At 42.6% G+C, this 18,617-nt stretch overlaps 2 protein-coding genes across 2 annotated transcripts; one reads left to right on the forward strand and one right to left on the reverse strand.

The window, feature by feature from the left end:
* Nucleotides 1–11,334: 11,334 nt before the first annotated feature.
* On the reverse strand, nucleotides 11,335–14,298 carry LOC125540560 (desmethyl-deoxy-podophyllotoxin synthase-like). Its single transcript, XM_048704175.2, has 2 exons — nucleotides 13,373–14,298; nucleotides 11,335–12,065 (listed from the first exon to the last, which is right to left on the reverse strand). Exons 1-2 carry the CDS (start codon nucleotides 14,273–14,275, stop codon nucleotides 11,442–11,444), a joined length of 1,527 nt encoding a protein of 508 aa, XP_048560132.2. The 5' UTR covers nucleotides 14,276–14,298; the 3' UTR covers nucleotides 11,335–11,441.
* A 1,685-nt stretch (nucleotides 14,299–15,983) lies between these two features.
* LOC125540559 (desmethyl-deoxy-podophyllotoxin synthase-like) lies at nucleotides 15,984–17,951 on the forward strand. The gene is made up of 2 exons (XM_048704174.2): nucleotides 15,984–16,951; nucleotides 17,211–17,951. The coding sequence occupies exons 1-2, from the start codon at nucleotides 16,052–16,054 to the stop codon at nucleotides 17,832–17,834; spliced, it is 1,524 nt and encodes a 507-aa protein (XP_048560131.2). The 5' UTR covers nucleotides 15,984–16,051; the 3' UTR covers nucleotides 17,835–17,951.
* The last annotated feature ends 666 nt before the right edge of the window (nucleotides 17,952–18,617 follow it).

Genomic DNA, 18,617 nt, shown 5'->3' on the forward strand with positions numbered 1-18,617 from the left:
AGTTAAATAGAGAACACATTTTGAATGTATTTAGTAACTACAAAAGTCAGGAGCCGTTAAATATATATAATGATGTCACCTCTTTTTGTTGTGGCACAATGCTTAAAATAAATATTCAAAACATAGAAGATGACCCACGATGTGCTGGTCATAATAGGAAGTAGAGAAACATAAAACATTATACACTACGAAAATTCTTTTCTTCCTACAGGATTCAATCAAAACAACACTTATATAAAATTTCTATATACAATATAAAATCCTCAAAAATTACTAGCCCGTGCTTTGATGACTAGTGAGTCACATAATCGATATTGGTATAAGCTTTGGGCTTGCTAGCTTAGCCCAACAACAATCGTCTGATCTGGACAAGGCGACCATCCCTACCATGTAGCATAGATAGTATTCTTAGGGCATCTCCAACGTCGACTCTCAAACCTTCTACATGCCTCTGGAACGCGCTGTCTGGACCGTGGAAGCCATCTAACGCAGGCCTATATCGGTCCGTGAAGCGGTCCGGATGCGTTTTTTCCCGCAGAGCGGAGACAAATGTGAGGGAGGTTTACGAGAGTCCTGACCGCTGTCACGCCCACTTTTTACTGTCCTGGGACATCCAAAACCCCTCCCCCCACCCACGTTCCCGACCGTCGTCCAGATGCCCACATTCGTGCCGCTGTAGAGCGCGCCGCTCCACATTGAAGGCGGCTCTGGACAGATGCGACCTCTCACTGCCTCCGCCATTGAAGCGGCGTGCCGGCCGGGAGCGCCGCCCGCTGCACGCCCGGCTGAACATGCCTCCTTGCCGCATTCAAACGCCTCATTTAAACCCGCGTGGAAGCCGAGAAATCTACTCCGACCACGCGTCCATTCATGAGAAGGCCGGCATTAAAGTCAACGCCAGACAAACTCCTCCCATCTGCCCTCTATTTAAACGAGGCCAGACGCTGGGCAAGAATCACATCACTCCACCGCTCTGCATCTCCCCGTTCACCATTTTCTCCTCTCTTTCGATGTCATCCGACGAGCCAGAAGAGCAGTTCTCCGGCATAAAAAGCCGGTTGGGTGGCCCACCAAGCCTACCGGATACGAGCGAGGCAGCTCGCTGCTTCACCTCCCTTGCCTAGCCAGACAGATCCAGGTGCCACCCCAAGCCGGCGCGTGGTTCAGCAACTCGCCGCTCGAAGCCAGCTCACGGAGGAGTGGCGAGTTGCTCCTTCCTGGCACGGCGGGGAGCACGGCGGCATGGGCATCGCCACCTCCTATGCCTGCGACCACACCATCAGCCGTCGACGCGCGCGTAGCTGCGCCATGCACGCAGAGAAAGAAGCCGGCTGCACGGATGTCGACGAGGTGGCGGTCATCATGAAGAGAAGTGGAACACGGGAGGCTGCCTCTGCTTGTATCCAATAGAGGCCACCGCCGACGAGTCGCCGACTTGTACAATCGGTGACCTGTCCCGTCTTTATCTTAGAACATCCTATGCACACCCATCTGGGCTCCACGGAAGCACTTTCCCCTCCGGCTGATGCACCCTCTTTGCCACTCCAACGAGCGACGTAGCCGGACATAGGGAAGATACAGGGGAAGAATATGCCTCTGGGGCTCCGAACAGTCCGGTTAGCGGGCTGCCGGACCTGGGGAAGACAAAGGGATCCACCACGGCCGGTCGTAGACTAGTGTAGTGTATTCGCGTCGTGGGAGTGGAGCTCCGTCTGACTGTACATGCACATAGTTTTACCTTTTTAGTTAAACTATGTCCAAAATATAACCGTTTTTGTCTGGTTTGTTTGAAATCTGTCATGTTTGTATGAGATCAGGCAGTATTTGTATGAATTTCATCCGGTTTATTGAAAAAGAGTTTGAAATGCATGCGGCTAGCGTTGGATGACATCCTCCCGCATCCCTGTCCGTAGACTGCCCCCCCCCCCCCCCCTTGTCGGCGGACGGATGCGGAAGGAAATTTTGTGGGTCGCCGTTGGAGATACCCTTACTTGATTTTAATTGGTACAACATTTACTTGTGGCATGCTTAGGTTTTTGCGTTAAGATTTTTTTTGTTTCTTGCACAAATTTTTCATGTTTTTAGTATGATGCAATGATCCTATACTCCATGTAATATTTAGAAATTTAATCTTCAATTTCCACTACAATGCGTGGGGTACAGTTTAGTTCGTTGAACATGATAGGTCATTTTCTCGCGACTTCTCAGGATTTCATTTGTTATAATATTATGGAAAATGATGGATCTTAGCGACCAGAACCATATAACTAGCTTTTTTTTTTTCATTTTGGAAAATCAGACTATACAACTGGCTTGTTCAATTAGTTCTCATAGCTGCCGCTAACATCCATTTTGTTTTTTATTTTGTGGGCCGGGGCAGATAGGGATCGGGGGAGTGGCAGATGTCGTAGGTTTTTACATTATCTTGTTGTCCTGTGGAACTGTGATGCATATCCTCAAACATTTAAACTGAAGAAAACACTTGCTGCCGGGGCCAAAGGGCTTTAAATATGGTACATTGTTCCGGGGAGCTACACCCATATGTCTCATCATATATTAGCATGTGATAGTATATATATACTATACTTAATCATTTAAAGTTTGTTGATGTACTTTATCTAAGATACTCTAAAGCGAGCTAAATGAAAAAAAATTATGGGCAAGCCTATAAATTTTACTATAAATTTTAAATACCTACATATCTATACGTAAAAACAAGTATAAAAAAGTACATACTACCTAAAAGGTAGTATATATGGTACCGAAATATTCTTATATACTATATACTACACGTAGATACGCTTCAATATGATGGATACTACCTACAATGTATGAAACACTTGTGGATGTAACCACACCTTGTTGTAGGAAAAAAAATCCTGTCATGATGTAGGTTTCAGTAGAAAAATCGCCACTTATATGCCCAAATTAATATGATGGGATACTGCGAGGAAAGCATGTGGTAGAATTGGTCGCCTCCATCCCATCTCCCCATGACCATCTCGCCATCGTTGAAGGAAACGGGTACGTCAAGCCTGTCAAGCCATCGGTGGCGGCGGCCTCATCACCTCGCTATGGAGAGCTCTCTAGCTGCGGAACGGCGGCGATCCTTGATGGCATGCACTCCAGCGGAGCCTGAACTCCGAGACAGCAGCCCGTAGGCCTATTGGTGGTTGCTGTGTCACCATGGCTGTTGGGTGTGTGTGGTGCTGACAGTGGATCATGTTTCTTGCTCACAACAGCTTTATGACCACCTTGATGACCATAAAAAATGATTGATCTTGCAGTTAGCAGCCAGAACCGTAGAACTAGCTGTATAGTCATGGAAAATTGACCATAGACATGGGTTGTTTCATTCGATTTTCGTAGCTGCCGCTAACATATATACAAATAACCAGCAGCCGGGCATGCATGGCTAGCTTGACTATCAAACGGTCAGACTAATTAATTCGAAACATATAGGAGATGGCGTCTGTTTCCCAAACTTTGTTCTATTGGCTTTTTGGGTTGCTACCAAGATGATTTATTTACGCACGTAAAAAAAAACCTTGAGATGCTATCCACGTTGTGAGAAATGGGGAAGAACTCAACTATAGCAGGTTGTCTTGAACTCACGTGCATCCCACCAGCACCCGGCTGCTAATATGCATCATGCATGCATCTAGTGCGTGTCACACAGAAGGAGTGCTCGTATAAGATATATGCATTGTCATACCCACGATGGATCGGCTGCTAATATGCATCATGCATGCATCTAGTGCGTGCCTTTCTGGTAATCTAGTCTTGCAATGTCTTGGTTGGAGCGGCTGCTATGAAACGTCAATGCAATCTACGCAATGTTGTCTTTGGCCCAGTATCAATCATATGAAGATACCAATAAAAGATGTGCTAAGAAAACATTGTCATACTCAGACCATGCTGAAAAACACACATGTTCCATTAAACTATACTAATAAATCAGACAAACATCGATTAGTAAATGAATTACAAGACCTGAATAGCAAAAGAAAGGTACATTTTAGTTATGAATGCTAGCTACCTATAATTTTTTTATTTGATTTTAAATTTTGTCACATACTCTATCAGGTTTAGAGAAATATGATCTTTTGGTATTGAGCCGACGTTGGAAGTCAATTTGGCACCTCGTTTTGCCTCCTAAGTATATGTATAATTGGAACGGGAAGCTACACCTTTTTATATCATATAGATAAACACAGCTAGCAAACATTAATAACATCCTTCCTGCTCCTATAATGAGTCACATAATCCAAATTGTTATAATAGGTGGATTTGCTAGCTTAGTCCAACAGCAATCGTCTGATCTGGACAAGGCGACCCTGCCCACCAATGTAGCATACATAGTATTCTGGCACAGTTGACATAGTATTCTGGTCATTTAATTGTGGCATGCTTAACTTTTTGGGTTAAGTTTTTTTCCATTTCTTTCACAAATCGCTCATAAATATATTTTAGTATGATGCAATGAACCTATACTTCATGTAATATTTTGAAATTAAATCTTTAGTTTCCATTGCAATGCGTGGGGTACAGTTTAGTTCGTTAAACATAATGGGTAATTTTCCTGCAACTTCGCAGGACTTCATTTACGAGACTATCATATAAAATGATGGATCTTAGCAGTAGCGGCCAGAACCATAGAACAGTTTTTGTTTTTGGAAATTTTGACCATAGGAACTTGTTTGTTCTGTTAGATTCATGTAGCTGCTAACATCCATTGTATTCTATTTTGTGGCGAGGGGAGGGATGGTAGTTGGAGGGGTTGGCGCAGATATGATTCGGCATTGGCAGATGTCATAGGTTTTTATATTATCTTGTGGTCATGTGGAAGTGCGGATGCATATTCTCGGCCTTCATCTTATTTGCAAAGCAACTTCATCAAGCATTTAAACTAAAAATAATAATAATACTTGCTGCCCCCGCCGAGTGAAAAACGACAAAAATGAACCTTTCCAAATACTTTGAGCATAAAATGAACCCGGTTTAAAAAGATTTCATAAAATGACCGTTTCCATGATGCCTGGTCTCAGGGCGCTATGCTAAAGAACACAACGCCCTAAGGCCATAGAATCAGCGCTGACATACCACATCAGACTTGCTTGGGACCATGACGCCCGGGTTCAGGGCGCCATGGGCAATAGCAGCCGAGGGTGCCATGCACATGAACCAGGGACGTCACTTATGTAGTTGTACTAGCACTTAATCAGTAGATATGCTCCTTGCGACAGCCGGATTGGTCAAGTCCAAGTGATCACATACTATGAAGAGTAAGGTGAGACGAGACTGAAGTTTCTGAACATGACTAGAATAATCTGTGTTGGTAGTTGTAGAATAGAATAGTCTAGTATATTCCGTGAGCCACTGTTAATTAATCATTTAGATGTGCAATAACTTGGGTCGCGCTATTCATCACCCTGGATGAGAAATAGTTATTCTTCACTTCTCTCTTATTACATCACTACACCACATTTTTACGCCCTGTAAATTTTGTCCTACGTTAGAAGTGAAAAGAGAACTTCAGAAAATTTATGTCACTCGAAGACAATATTTCACATGATGTAAAATTATGAACATAAAAGGATAGTACAAATACACATATAAATATAAAATTTATGATTTAATCATTTATGTCTTACTTTTCTTATAGCAATTTTTGTGTAAGTGAATTGATAATTTGATATGAACGTAGTTATTCATAGCTAAACGTAAATTCTAAAAGTAAGAATGTACATTCTGAAATACTTTTTATTGGTCTTTGATGCACAGCTCTCACTATTATGTTCACTTATAGTATGTCTACAGAATTAGTGTAAATATATATGAAATAAAACTATTTCCCAAGACAAACATAATGATACCATTTATACATGCTAAAATCATATAATTTTGTATATATTAGTGATCAAAGTTATGCGTTAAAGACCGTACAAAGTCAAGCGCACCTTATATTTTGGGAAGGAGGGAGTACAATAGAAGCTTGACGTTGCACACAATGATTATCATCATACATCAACCCATATCTTGTTTATCATTTCACATCCAACTTGACATATATCACAAAGATACTCTCTTCATAAAAAATATATAGGGCCTATACCTTTTTTGAGGTTGCCTTTGACCACGGTTTAGAGCAATAATATATGACATGCATGTTACACAAAGCATACCGCCAAATTTGTATGTGAAATGGGCTTCGAATGATAAAATTTTATAACATGCATCTCATGTATTATTAAGGTTATCAATGGTCAAAGGAAATCTTGAAAAATGTACTAGAGCGTATGTATCATGATGGAAGGGGTACCATTTTTAATATTTATATATTAATGCAATTGTCGATATGCTAATCGATTAACATGAAATGGAATTGTATATCACATTGAAAAATTTACAACAGAGGATGTCAGTAAAACCAGATTGGACATGAAACCATCTATAACCATGTATGCATGCCTCAGCAAAACCTCGTAGGAAACAAAAAATTGGATTTATCATCTTATGCCGAGGGAGGGATGCGTTAGGATTGACCACATTCAAACGCGTTTGTGATTGTGTGAGCACTGAAGCCACCATCGGCGAGGGTGGGAAGGAGAATAAGGGGCAACACGAATGAAATGCCATGTGTTGAAATCAAGGATTTCGTCCTATTGGGGTCTTGAGTCATGGTTATTAGGTTAGGGGCATGTGGTTTTTTTTTCTCCCGTTGCAACACACGGGTTTTTTTTTTTGCTAGTTATTCTTCATGAAAACACATGATGGGATCCTCGCAAAAGAAAAAAAGACACATGATGTGATGATATATATAACCATACTAATGGACCCAACAGACAGCGTTGTCGTGCCCCTATCGAGGATATCGGCGATGATGTCCCGCATGCTGAAGCTTGACGTTGGTGAACCAATGCCCCAGCAGCAACAAAGGGAAGTGCTCGGTGAGCAAGAGGCCAGCCAACAGGTCAATGATCTCGCCGGCCTCGCGGTGGTATATATGTCCATTCCTCCTGTCCCTCGAATACCACCAGACTCGTGATGTCGTTGCTCAGCGCCGCCACCTTCTTGCTGACATACACCGCAGCATCGCCCGCCGAGGCCGCAATGGAGCGGACTCGACTGACCACCTCAGCGATCAAGACCTCCATGGTGGGGTCCTTGCAGAGCTCGAGGAGGGTCAGTGGCACACGCCGGCAACACAACTCCGAGACGGTGCGGACGATGTGCTGGAGGCTGCCGATGATGGGGATGGTCCATGGTCCAGGCGGTAGCTGCGGCTTTCTTGGGTTGTTGCTCCTGCCGCTGGCGAGCTTGAGAAGCAAAAGATATAATGGGATGGATAGAGCTATGAAACATAACGTAGCCTCCATGCCACACATGCAGCTAGCTTATGCTCAGTTCGTTGCTCAGCCGAGTGATACATAATATAGTGAGCTAGCATACGTACATATAGGAGGCAAGGTATAGACGGAACATGCGTGGAACATAGCCGAGAGACCTTTCAATGGGTAGAAGCCATAGCCGCCGGCCATGAGTGTCAGCACATACGTATAATGTAAGGTACATACGGAGATCATGAGTGGAAGCCATAGCACTTGGCTGGTTCGTAGAGAAAGAAGGAAAATGATAGCAGCCTGCTGTCAGTGCGCTCCCATGGATATAACCAAACCAGATCTTAGCAGCCGGAAAAGATGGTAGCTCACAAAGCCGATCGAGAGGCATTTGAATATGTTTCCGCACGTCGTTGGTCGTGGGAAACTTTGACCGCACAACTGGCTAGTAGCCAGATTAGTTATACTACCACCGTCACGGTTTAGAAGGCGTGTTTGGAAATTCTCTGGGACCTAGGTGATTATCTATTGGTTATGAGATGGGCTAAAAAATAGCATTCACACAACGCATGCATATAAAAATAGTATATCGGAATACTAATTAGCTATTAGAAATAAATGCAATGCACCCTAAACCTTGTCTATTGAGGAAACACACACAAATTTAACTGTGCCTTCTAAACTGTGACGAAGGGAGTATATATATAGGCTGTTCGACTAATGAAAGTGCTTCATTCCATTAGATCTCACACATGTCGTGATACGGAGCACAATATTATAGGAACCTCGAATACGCATGTCCCCACAACCCCACCTTCCTATGAGGGTATAACACGCAAGTCCGAACCAAACAGTGTGCACCTTATTCTACATAGTACCTTAGAGAGTGATGCGCACCAATTTATTTTTACATGCATGCATGTCACATTAAAAAAATGGGATGGGATAAAGCCCACCTCAACATGCAGCCATGCATGCAAAACACCCACCGCCACATGCAACCATGCATGAGAAAATATTTATAATTCTACTTATATTGAACAGATATTTTCAACTATACATAATAAAATATAATAAGTCATATGTATTTTTAATTTTGATTCACATGTTATTAATCAAAATATTTATATCCCACATTATCAAATCTTATTGAAATATATTGCAACCGATTTCTGCAGCAATGCGCATGCTATCATCTGGTATTCATTAACATGGCAAGTCAATTTCCCGCAATCACCTATGATTTCAGTTATAGATGATATAATTCCTACTTACGCAAACAGAGAAAGTTAAAACCCCAATCCTATATGCGGTCTATAGCAGGGGAAAAGCTAGTCGATCACCCATTGACAAACAAAACATGAATCATTTCGCAACGCTTGCTATCAGTTCTTTTTACGTTCTCGGTTTTTATAAATTTCTAGGTTTTATTTTAATCATAGTGCACATTTTATTTTAACATTTGCAAACATCAGTTTAATACAAAGTGAACATTTTTTATTACAGGATGAGCAATTTTTTTAACATGGTGATCCATTTTTAATGACACCATGAACAGTTGTTAAAAATGGTGAAACAATTTTTTATACATAGTGGACGATTTTTAATACATGGCAAAGATTTTTTAAATACGCGATGAACATTTATTGGGAAACACAACGAACAATTTATTATGCCTAAATAATTCTAGAAAAACCATGGCAAGAAAACCAGAAAAAATGACCAACACACAAACGTTCCACCATCGTCCAGGTTTTGTACAAACATGAAACATGACATTTTTTAATCATAGTGCACATTTTATTTTAACATTGTAAACATTAATTTAATACAAGGAGAACATTTTTTATTATAGGATGAACACTTTTTTTTAACATGGTGATTGATTTTTAATTGCACCACGAACATTTGTTAAAAATGGTGAAATAATTTTTTTACGGAGTGGATGATTTTTAATACATGGCAAAGATTTTTTAAATACGTGATGAACATTTATTGGAAAACACAACGAACAATTTATTATGCCTAAATAATTCTAGAAAAACCATGGCAAGAAAACCAGAAAAAATGACCAACACACAAATGTACCACCATCTCTCATAAAATATCGCGAGGCTGACACTGGGAAGCCACATCAACTTGAACTGGGCCCCTGGCCCATCATCGCTAAAGTGTGCGCCGCCTCTCATATATGACGGTAATGAGCTCTATATAGGAGGTCTTGTAAAAAGTGGTCTATTGGCTGCTTCAAGATAATCATCATATATGGTGTTGTCACAACTACAAGGTGGTTGGGTGTGCACAACAGGGATAGAGACATATGATTGTCTGCATATTTAAGTATGGTTGATGTCATTTGTGCGCAGATAAGAAAATAGATATGAGGGAGGAAGGAAGGAAGTCAATGGTGAGGTGGCATGGTAAAGCAAGTGATTGGAGTGAGGTAGTGATCGACTGTTCCTATCAGGTGCCACTAGTAGAAAAAGGGCCTTCAGTCCCGGTTCATAAGGGCCTTTAGTCCCCGTTTTGGAACCGGGACTAAAGGGTCGGTACTAATGCCTATCCCTTTAGTCCCGGTTCAATCCAGAACCGGAACTAAAGGGCGCGGCCACGTGGAGCTCCACCTTTAGTCCCGGTTGGTAACAGCAACCGGGACTAAAGGAAATTTTATGATTTTTTTTTGAATTTTTTTTATTTTCAAATTTCTGAATTATTTTAACCTCTAGTCTGTAATCACCACCCCTCATCACTTCTCAATTTATCCTCTAATCACCCTCAATTTATCCTCTAATCACCCCTCATCATTCCAAATCATCTAACTTCCCAAACGGTCACCCATCCTCCCACTCCCCCAGCCTGAGCACGCTTAACTTCCGGGTTCTATTCTCCCTCGCTCCAAGTCTGCACTTGTTGTTTTCCTGACAATACTAAGATGTCAATCCTATTAACCTTCAGGAATTTTGCTTGAGCATGAAGTGACACATTTCATAGTTTTATTTTGAAACTATTGTTTTAAAAAACAATAATTATTTAGTAACACTAATATTTCTTGAATAATTAGTTTGACCATTGTTTGACCACAGTTTGACCAGATTTGACCAAAATTGAAATAACAGAAATAATTATTTAGTAACACTAATATTCTAGGATAATTAGTTTGACCATTGTTTGACCACAGTTTGCCCACTGTTTGAATTTTTTCACTCTAGATCTTAAAAGCCCCGTAACTTTTTTTCTATTAGGTTTTTGAGGATTTTGAAAATGTTTAACGGGGTTCCCCCGGTTAAATTCGGATGTAACTTTTCGAGTAGATGATTTTTCATATAAAAAACTTTTTCATCCGAGTTAGTATGCAAAAGTTATGCCCATTTTTACAAATTTCAGAGAGATTTTGCAAATAAAGTCAAAATTCACATTTGCAAATTTTCCCAACAACTAGACCACATATCACATGGGAAACTTATTTTCTTTTATTTTTTTGACATTTCCATCATTTTCTTTTTTTTAAACTGAAAAGGCGATCCAGGGGGGGTAGAGTTTGAAAATGGGATCTTTAGTACCGGTTCGTGGCAGGAACCGGGACTAAAGGTCCCATTTTCATTAGTCCCGGTTCGTGCCTCAAATCGAGACTAAAGGTCTAATCTTTAGTCCCGGTTTGAGGCACGAACCAGGACCAATGGTTGTGGGCCAGGAGCGAGGCCCATTGGTCCCAGTTCATCCCGCCAACCGGGACCAAAAGGTCCAGATGAACCGGGACCAATGGCCCACGTGGCCCGGCCGGCCCCCTGGGCTCACGAACCGGGACCAATGCCCCCATTGGTCCCGGTTCTGGACTGAACCGGGACTAATGGGCTGACCCGACCTGGACCAAAGCCCTGTTTTCTACTAGTGTGCTGGCCAAAGGAGGTAGAACAGGTGGATGGGATGCCAAGAAAATAGTTTTAGTGAATCATCTTTATTTTTTCCTAATATATTTTTTGTAGTACATAAATGGAATGTGTGTCATTCCATTATTTTGGTCAACACAACATATTATTACACAAATAATCTCGCACATAAGAATTTAGATATATTCCCATATGCATGAGCATTTCTATATGTCTACATGTCCTTGATGCATCCACGTGGAATAGCTATCAGTTGTAGGTCAGAACTTCTACCTACAGTCATCCCGAATTTTTCGGACATATCCAATGATTCTGGACTTGCCCCATCTGGAAGCACCCAATCGAAGTGGTAGAGCAGGTTTGCCAAAGTGATCTCCAAGGTTGACGCGCCGAATAGCATACCAGGACATTGCCTTCGTCCAGCACCAAAGGGGGTGAATTCAAAGTGTGTCCCATTGTAATCTAAGTTGTTGTTCTCAAACCTCTCTGGCAAAAAGGCTTCAGGGTGTTTCCAGTACTTTGGATCCCTAGAAACTGCAAAGACATTAATTAATATAGTGGCGCCTTTAAGCAGCTCATAACCCATAATTTTACAATCCATTCTGGCCATGCGTGGGATTAGTGAAGCCGGTAGGTGCAACCTAAGAACCTCCTTAATGACCATTCGCATGTAGTGGAGGTTTCCAAGGTCACTATTTTTTATGATTGTTCGATCTTCACCTAATACTTTTCTTATCTCTAGTTGAGCCTTAAACATTGTTTTAGGATGACGAACGAGCTCTGACATAGCCCATTCCAAAATTGTTCCTGTGGTATCTGTGGCACCAGAAAATATATCCTGCCAATGAAAATTAAGGTACATTAAATTAGAAGGTATTATATATGTCGCACTTATAATGAAACAATTTGTGAAAAAAAATCATTCATTTGAAATAAATTGTATGTGGTATTTAGAAGTGAACTAATGGATTTTTTTACATACTTTGAAGCCTAAATCCCGTTACACATATTTTTTCAACATGTCAAGGCATTGAACGCAAGTAACTTCTCGAGGTATGATATCATGTGAGGCCATATGCCTCCCCTCTGTTTACACTTGACAGAAAAAGAGGTGAAAGATCACAATTACAAAATGAGACATTCAAGTTTATGAGGAATATGATTTCTGAGTGATTTCTTTATTCTTATAGAAAAAATCACCACTTTATAGTCGACGTAGGCATCTCTATAGTGGCAAAAAGAATAGCAAACTTAATAAAGCAACATAGGTTATCTTCAAGATCTGTCACAAAATTCATAGCAGGGCATGATTTCCTCGATTGCTAATTATGTGATAAAACTTACAAAAACCCTTTTCATGCTAGAAAAATATTGAAGGGCTTATTATTCATGGGTTGCATCAAAATAGAATTGACAAGGAATTCTCAAAATTGATTTTGGCGAGACTTATGACAATGTAAAGTGAATGTTCGTTCCACAACCAATGTTCATGGAATCTTTCTCATTTATGTGATGTCACTTGAAGGAAAAATGTATGCAAGGTGGGTTCTTCGGCGTGAGAATCAATGATGATATAGAACATTACTTCCAAGAATAAAAAGATCTCCATAAGGGTTCTTTATTTTCATCAGTGTCGCTCAACATTGTGGCGGATATGATGGTTGTAATATTAAAAGAAAGAAGGATTAAGGACAAAGCCATGGTGTTTCACCCAGGTGGGTCATGATAGACCATATGTACTCATTATGAGGTTCATACCTTTGTATTGTTACTCCATGATAATGGATTGTCAAATATCATGGCGTCCGTATTATGAGTTTCTTTGAAAATACTTAATAGTAAAGATTATAATACATGCATACTTATCCTATTTGACACAATTTTAGTGTTTCAATTCAAATTCATTTGAATCTTATTGAGTGTTACCACAGTTTCTCGGGGGTCATCAAATTTTCCTATAACCGGTGGATTACCAGAAATTCTGACCAGAAAGAAATAATCTTGACATATATGACATAGATAATGGTAACTAAATGGTTAATGATTTAAGTTTGTCGGGACAAAAGTAATCAATCTTTCCTATCTGGTGTCATATGTATGCATCTGCTACGAGTAGAAAAAGCTTGGCTTGTTAAGAATACTCACAAATAAGACGGCGCATATGCTATCTGTGGTTAGAGGGAATGCCAACGAATCATCGTTCTGTAGCCTGAGCAGCACGTCCAGCAGGTCCTCGTCATCGGTGCTTGAGGCGCCACCAGCAGCAGCTCGCGCGGCCTTCCGCTCCTCGATCACGTCCGCGATGATGCGCTGCATGCGGCCGTAGCTCTTCTTCATGCGCCGCGCACCAAAGCTGAGCCACCGCGCCAACCGTGACGATGGGAAGAGGTCGACGAGGCAGAAGCCGCCCAGCAGAGTGAGCACCACGTCCAGCTCGCGGATGTACTCGTCCTGCTGCGTGAACCTGCCGCCGAACACCGCCCGGGACACGACGTTGTTGCTGAGCTCCATCATCTTCTCGCTGATGTTGATGCTGTCGCCGGCCGCCGCGGCGGTGGCGATGTCGGCCAGGAGGTTTCCCACCTCCTCTGGCCGGATGCTGTCCATGCGCCTGACCTGCATGGAGCTGAGCAGCTCCACGATGCAGACCTTGCGCATCTGGCGCCAGTGGTCGCCGTAGGGGGCGAAGATGATGCCCCTGCCGCCGCAGCCGGCGATGTCCTGTGTCGGCGTGCCCGGCCGGGTGGCGAACGTGAGGTCGTTGGTCTTCATCACCTGCGCCACCGCCTCGGCACTGGAGACCACCACGGCGTCGACCTCGCCTAGCTTGAGGTGCATCATTGGCCCATATCGGCGACACAGCTGAGTGATTTTCCGGTGTGGGACGAGGCTAACTACGTGGTGGAGGCTGCCGATGATCGGGAGAGTCCATGGCCCTGGAGGCAGTTGGTGCTTCTGTGGCTCTTTCTTGCCGCCGGCGAGCTTGAGAAGCCCAAGGGCAAGAGGCATGCCTAGTGCTATGAGACACAAGCTGAACCACCCCTCCATGGCAGGCAGCTTGGCAAGTGCAGTGGTAGTGGCATTGACATCTTGGCAAGTGCAGTGGTAGTGGTATATATAAATTTATAAAAGCATGCATGTTCTTTTTCTGGTGATAGAGGAGCTTTCTTTCTCTGGCTGCTAAGTGAGTACAGTATCAAAGTTTGGGCCGTTTTCTCTTGTCTGGCTACTAAGATTGCAAATTGGTCTCACGATGGGGTTAGTACAGAAGGCAATAGAAGCATCAAACTCCACTTTCTACATTTCAAATCAGTTGAGTTCTAATTTATTTTTCCCAGTTAAATTTCTCTATAGAAAAGTTAATGAGCTAATACATACAACACAACCAAACTATATTTAATGATGCATTAATTTGGGATTATAAGTTTTGACTTATAACAAAAGCTGCAGGATTTTAAATAATTATCGTGAAGAAAGAGAGAGCGGCGTTTGGCTCCTGGGCTTAGATGAGCCCAGGTGTGAACAGTAAATTCATTATAAATAGTAAAACAAAATTTAAAAAATTCAACTTTTTTGTGGTGAAAGATGCTTGAGTGCATGATGACCATGCCAAATTTGATGAAATTTGGACATTCGAAGAGCTCTCAGGAAAAACAAAAATCAGGCATGTGAGTAAGTTTGATATTCCACACTGTTCAGAAGCTGTTTTGTCCTTTTTGACATGGCTCCTCGAATGTTCAAACTAAACTTCACCAAATTTAGCACGGGCATCATGAAATCAAGCATCATGCACAAAAAATTCGGAAGCTATGTATGTGGTGATGCTTCTGCAATATTATTCTGGTTTATATATAAATGTAAAGTGACGGTCACAGTATTGGTCTGGTTTATGATTGCATCTTCCTTCAGAAAGCATACATGTTTTTTTTCCCGGATGTATCTTTTATTTAATACTAAAACATACATGCTCTTTTTCTGGCGGCTATGTGGCGAAGCTTCCGACAGCGAAGGTTTCTCTTTTCTGGCTGCTAACTGAGTATAAAAGTTTGGGCCGCTTTCTCTTTTTGTGGCTGCTAATTGAGTATGAAAGTTTGGGCTGCTAAGATTGCAAACTGGTCTCTCTGGGTTAGTGCAAAAGTCACTAGAAGCATCGAACTCCACTCTCTCCATTTCAAAGTAATTGAAGTTCTTGTCTTTTCCCTTGTTAAATTTCTCAGTAGAGAAATTAATGAGCTAATACATACAATACGACCAAAGAACATTTGATGATGATGGTAAATTATGACTGATGGCAAGGCTAGGAATTTAAATAATTTAGGCCGAAGAAAGATGTATAGAGGGTGTTTGTTTCCAGGGACTTATTGGTTTAGGGACTTAAAAAAGTCCCTATAAGTCCTATCTAAACCAAACAGGAGGGACTTATAGGGACTTTAAGTGGGCATTTGGGACTTATGAAATAAGACTCTCAAGGAGGGACTTATAGGGACTTATAGTTGTAATATGGTCCTTTAGTCCATGTTAAGTCCCAGGAACCAAACAGGTAGGGACTTTTTAGGGACTTAAGACTTATAAATTGGGACTCAAAAAAGTCCTAGGACTCAAACTGTACACTATTTTTGTCACTAGAAATCTAGCCACCAATAAATTTTGTCATCAGCATTCTAGCCGCCAATAATTTAGTTCTGTACACCCATAAATCTCGACTAGTATATAGGTGCATACACTAGCCAGTTCATGAGTCTTCAGGTCCACTTGGAGGTGGTCACATCACAATACTTGTACCGTGTCTCTATCCAAGCTGCACTTGCCAACAAGCTGCTTGCCATGGAGGGCTGGTTAAGTTTGTGTTTCATAGCTCTATGCACGCTTGTGGCCCTTTGGTTTCGCAAGCTCTCCGGGGGCAAGAGAAAGCCACAGCTTCCTCCCGGGCCATGGACTCTTCCCATCATCGGCAGCTTGCACCACGTCGCCAGCGTCCTCCCTCACCGCAGGATGATGGAGATGTCTCGCCGGCATGGGCCGCTGATGCATCTTATGCTCGGCGAGGTCCCCACGGTGATCGTCTCCAGCGCGGAGGCGGCGGCACTGGTGATGAAGACCAACGACCTCGCCTTCGCTGGCCGGCCTCACAGCGCGACGCTGGACATCTTCGGCTGCGGCGGTAGGGGCATCGTCTTCGCCCCCTATGGTGACCCATGGCGCCAGATGCGCAAGGTCTGCACCATGGAGCTCCTCAGCTCCAAGCAGGTGAGGCGTATGGACGGCATCAGGCCGGAGCAGGTGGGCAACCTGCTCCGCTACGTCGCCGCCGCAGCCTCCACGGGTGCCGCCGTCAACGTCAGCGAGAAGGTGATGGCGCTCAGCAACGACGTGGTGTCACGGGCGGTGTTCGACGGCAAGTTCCCGCAGCAGGAGGAGTACCTCCGGGAGCTGGATGAGGCGTTCGTGCTGCTAGGTGGTTTCTGCCTCGTCGACCTCTTCCCGTCATCGTGGCTGGTTCGGTGGCTGAGCAACGGCGAGCGCCACATGAGGAGGAGCTATGGCCACATCCAGCGTATCAATGCCGACGTCATTGAGGGGCGCAAGGCGGCGCGAGCTGCCGCACAGGACGGTGCCTCCAGCACCGACGACGACGACGACCTGCTGGACGTGCTGCTCAGGCTGCAGGAGGAGGACACGTTCACAGTCCCTATGACCACTGAGAGTATAGGCGCCGTCTTGTTTGTGAGTAATTTTCTTTATACTTCTTATTAATTTGCCTATATCTTTACAATTCATGTTGCATAGCTAACTGATTATGTGATATCATATCTGCAAAGTTTAAATGCAAAAAAAACCTAGATTCATCCTTTCATACATGTCTTAGTGTCGACTTTTGTCATTAATAAACATAAATTGTTGGTTATGAATTGATTTTTTGTTTCATACTACTACATATACGTCTATAATCTATAAACATACATACCACAACCATTTTTTTCAGGACATATTTGCAGGTGCCACTCAGACCACGGGAGTTGCCTTGGAGTGGGCTATGGCTGAGCTCATTCGTCATCCCCAAACCATGGCGAAAGCACAGCTTGAGATCCGAGAGGTTCTAGGTCAAGGTCGAGCTGTGATTACTAATAGTGACCTCGCTGAACTCCACTACATGCGGATGATCATTAAGGAGGTTCTTAGATTGCACCCACCTGGTCCTTTGATCCCCCGCAGGGCCAGGGAAGACCGTAAAGTTATGGGTTTTGACATGCTTGAGGGCACCAATGTATACATTAATGCTTTTGCGGTTTCCAGGGATCCAAATTGTTGGGAAAGCCCTGAAGAGTTTAAGCCTGAAAGGTTTGAGAACAATAACATGGATTACAATGGGACATACTTTGAATTCACCCCCTTCGGTGCTGGTCGGAGGCAGTGCCCTGGGATACTTTTCGGCACATCAACCATGGAGATTGCTTTGGCAAATCTTCTCTACCACTTTGACTGGGTGCTTCCTGGCAAGGCAAACCCGCAATTTTTGGACATGACCGAGAAATACGGGATCATCGTTGGAAGAAAATATGACCTACAATTGATACCTATTTCCCGTGGAGGTTTCCATGCCACATAGACATAGATGGACGTGCATTGACACGTAGATATGTCTCTACTTTTGTTGAGTATACCAATATGTATCATTCCACCAATAAGAATAAAAGAACCTCGCTGAACTTGCAATATATTATGGTGGATGGCACAAACTACTGATTGTACCAAAACACGAAGTTTGCACTTTTTAAATTGCCCCTGGTGGCGATGGGTTAGTTATTTTTTTTTGAGAATCAAGAGCTTTATTGATGCATGTTGTACGGACCAAATTTCAATCTAGTTTCGTGGTTTGATATCCTCCGTGTAAAATGCAAGGACTGACCTATAGTTTCTTCTTATTTTTTCTTTTTGGTCCTTTTGGAAGATGTACTGCTAGGTTTATCTGATGAAATCTGGGTCATTTGGACCGACTTTGCTAATAGTTACGGCCTCGCCCAAGCATTCGTAGGTGCGTCTAACGTGCAATCAGCATTAGGTTACTGACTTGGCATGCTCTAGGCCAAATGTAGCTTGGTGATTTTTTATTATCTAAGGTTTTGCACTGTTCGCATCTGGTTTAGTTTACGGACCAACTTTTCTCATAAAATAAACTGGTTTTTGATTATGAATCAAAAGGAAATGTGCACCCTACTGGTAAGATTCATAAAAAAACAATTATCTCAGTCATTCATTTTCTGAACGGTAATCTCTCTTGCCACATTTTTTGGGAGCAGTGGTTTATCCACTATATTGAGACTATTACCCTATAGTCTATAGGCCATAAGAAATCACTCTCTCTTTTCAGTCTGCTCTCACTTTCAGTGTC

This window comes from Triticum urartu, chromosome 2A (genome assembly GCF_056163025.1).
Source record: "Triticum urartu cultivar PI428250 chromosome 2A, HENAU_Tu73, whole genome shotgun sequence".
NCBI lineage: Eukaryota > Viridiplantae > Streptophyta > Magnoliopsida > Poales > Poaceae > Triticum > Triticum urartu.

Bases quoted from the DNA above. Each gene is read 5' to 3' on its own strand.
- LOC125540560 (XM_048704175.2), bottom strand. From the start codon at position 14,275: ATGGAGGGGTGGTTCAGCTTGTGTCTCATAGCACTAGGCATGCCTCTT. The intron at 12,066-13,372 runs GTGAGTATTCTT...TTTCATTGGCAG, and splicing joins GCATATGCGCCGTCTTATTT to GATATATTTTCTGGTGCCAC.
- LOC125540559 (XM_048704174.2), top strand. From the start codon at position 16,052: ATGGAGGGCTGGTTAAGTTTGTGTTTCATAGCTCTATGCACGCTTGTG. The intron at 16,952-17,210 runs GTGAGTAATTTT...CATTTTTTTCAG, and splicing joins GTATAGGCGCCGTCTTGTTT to GACATATTTGCAGGTGCCAC.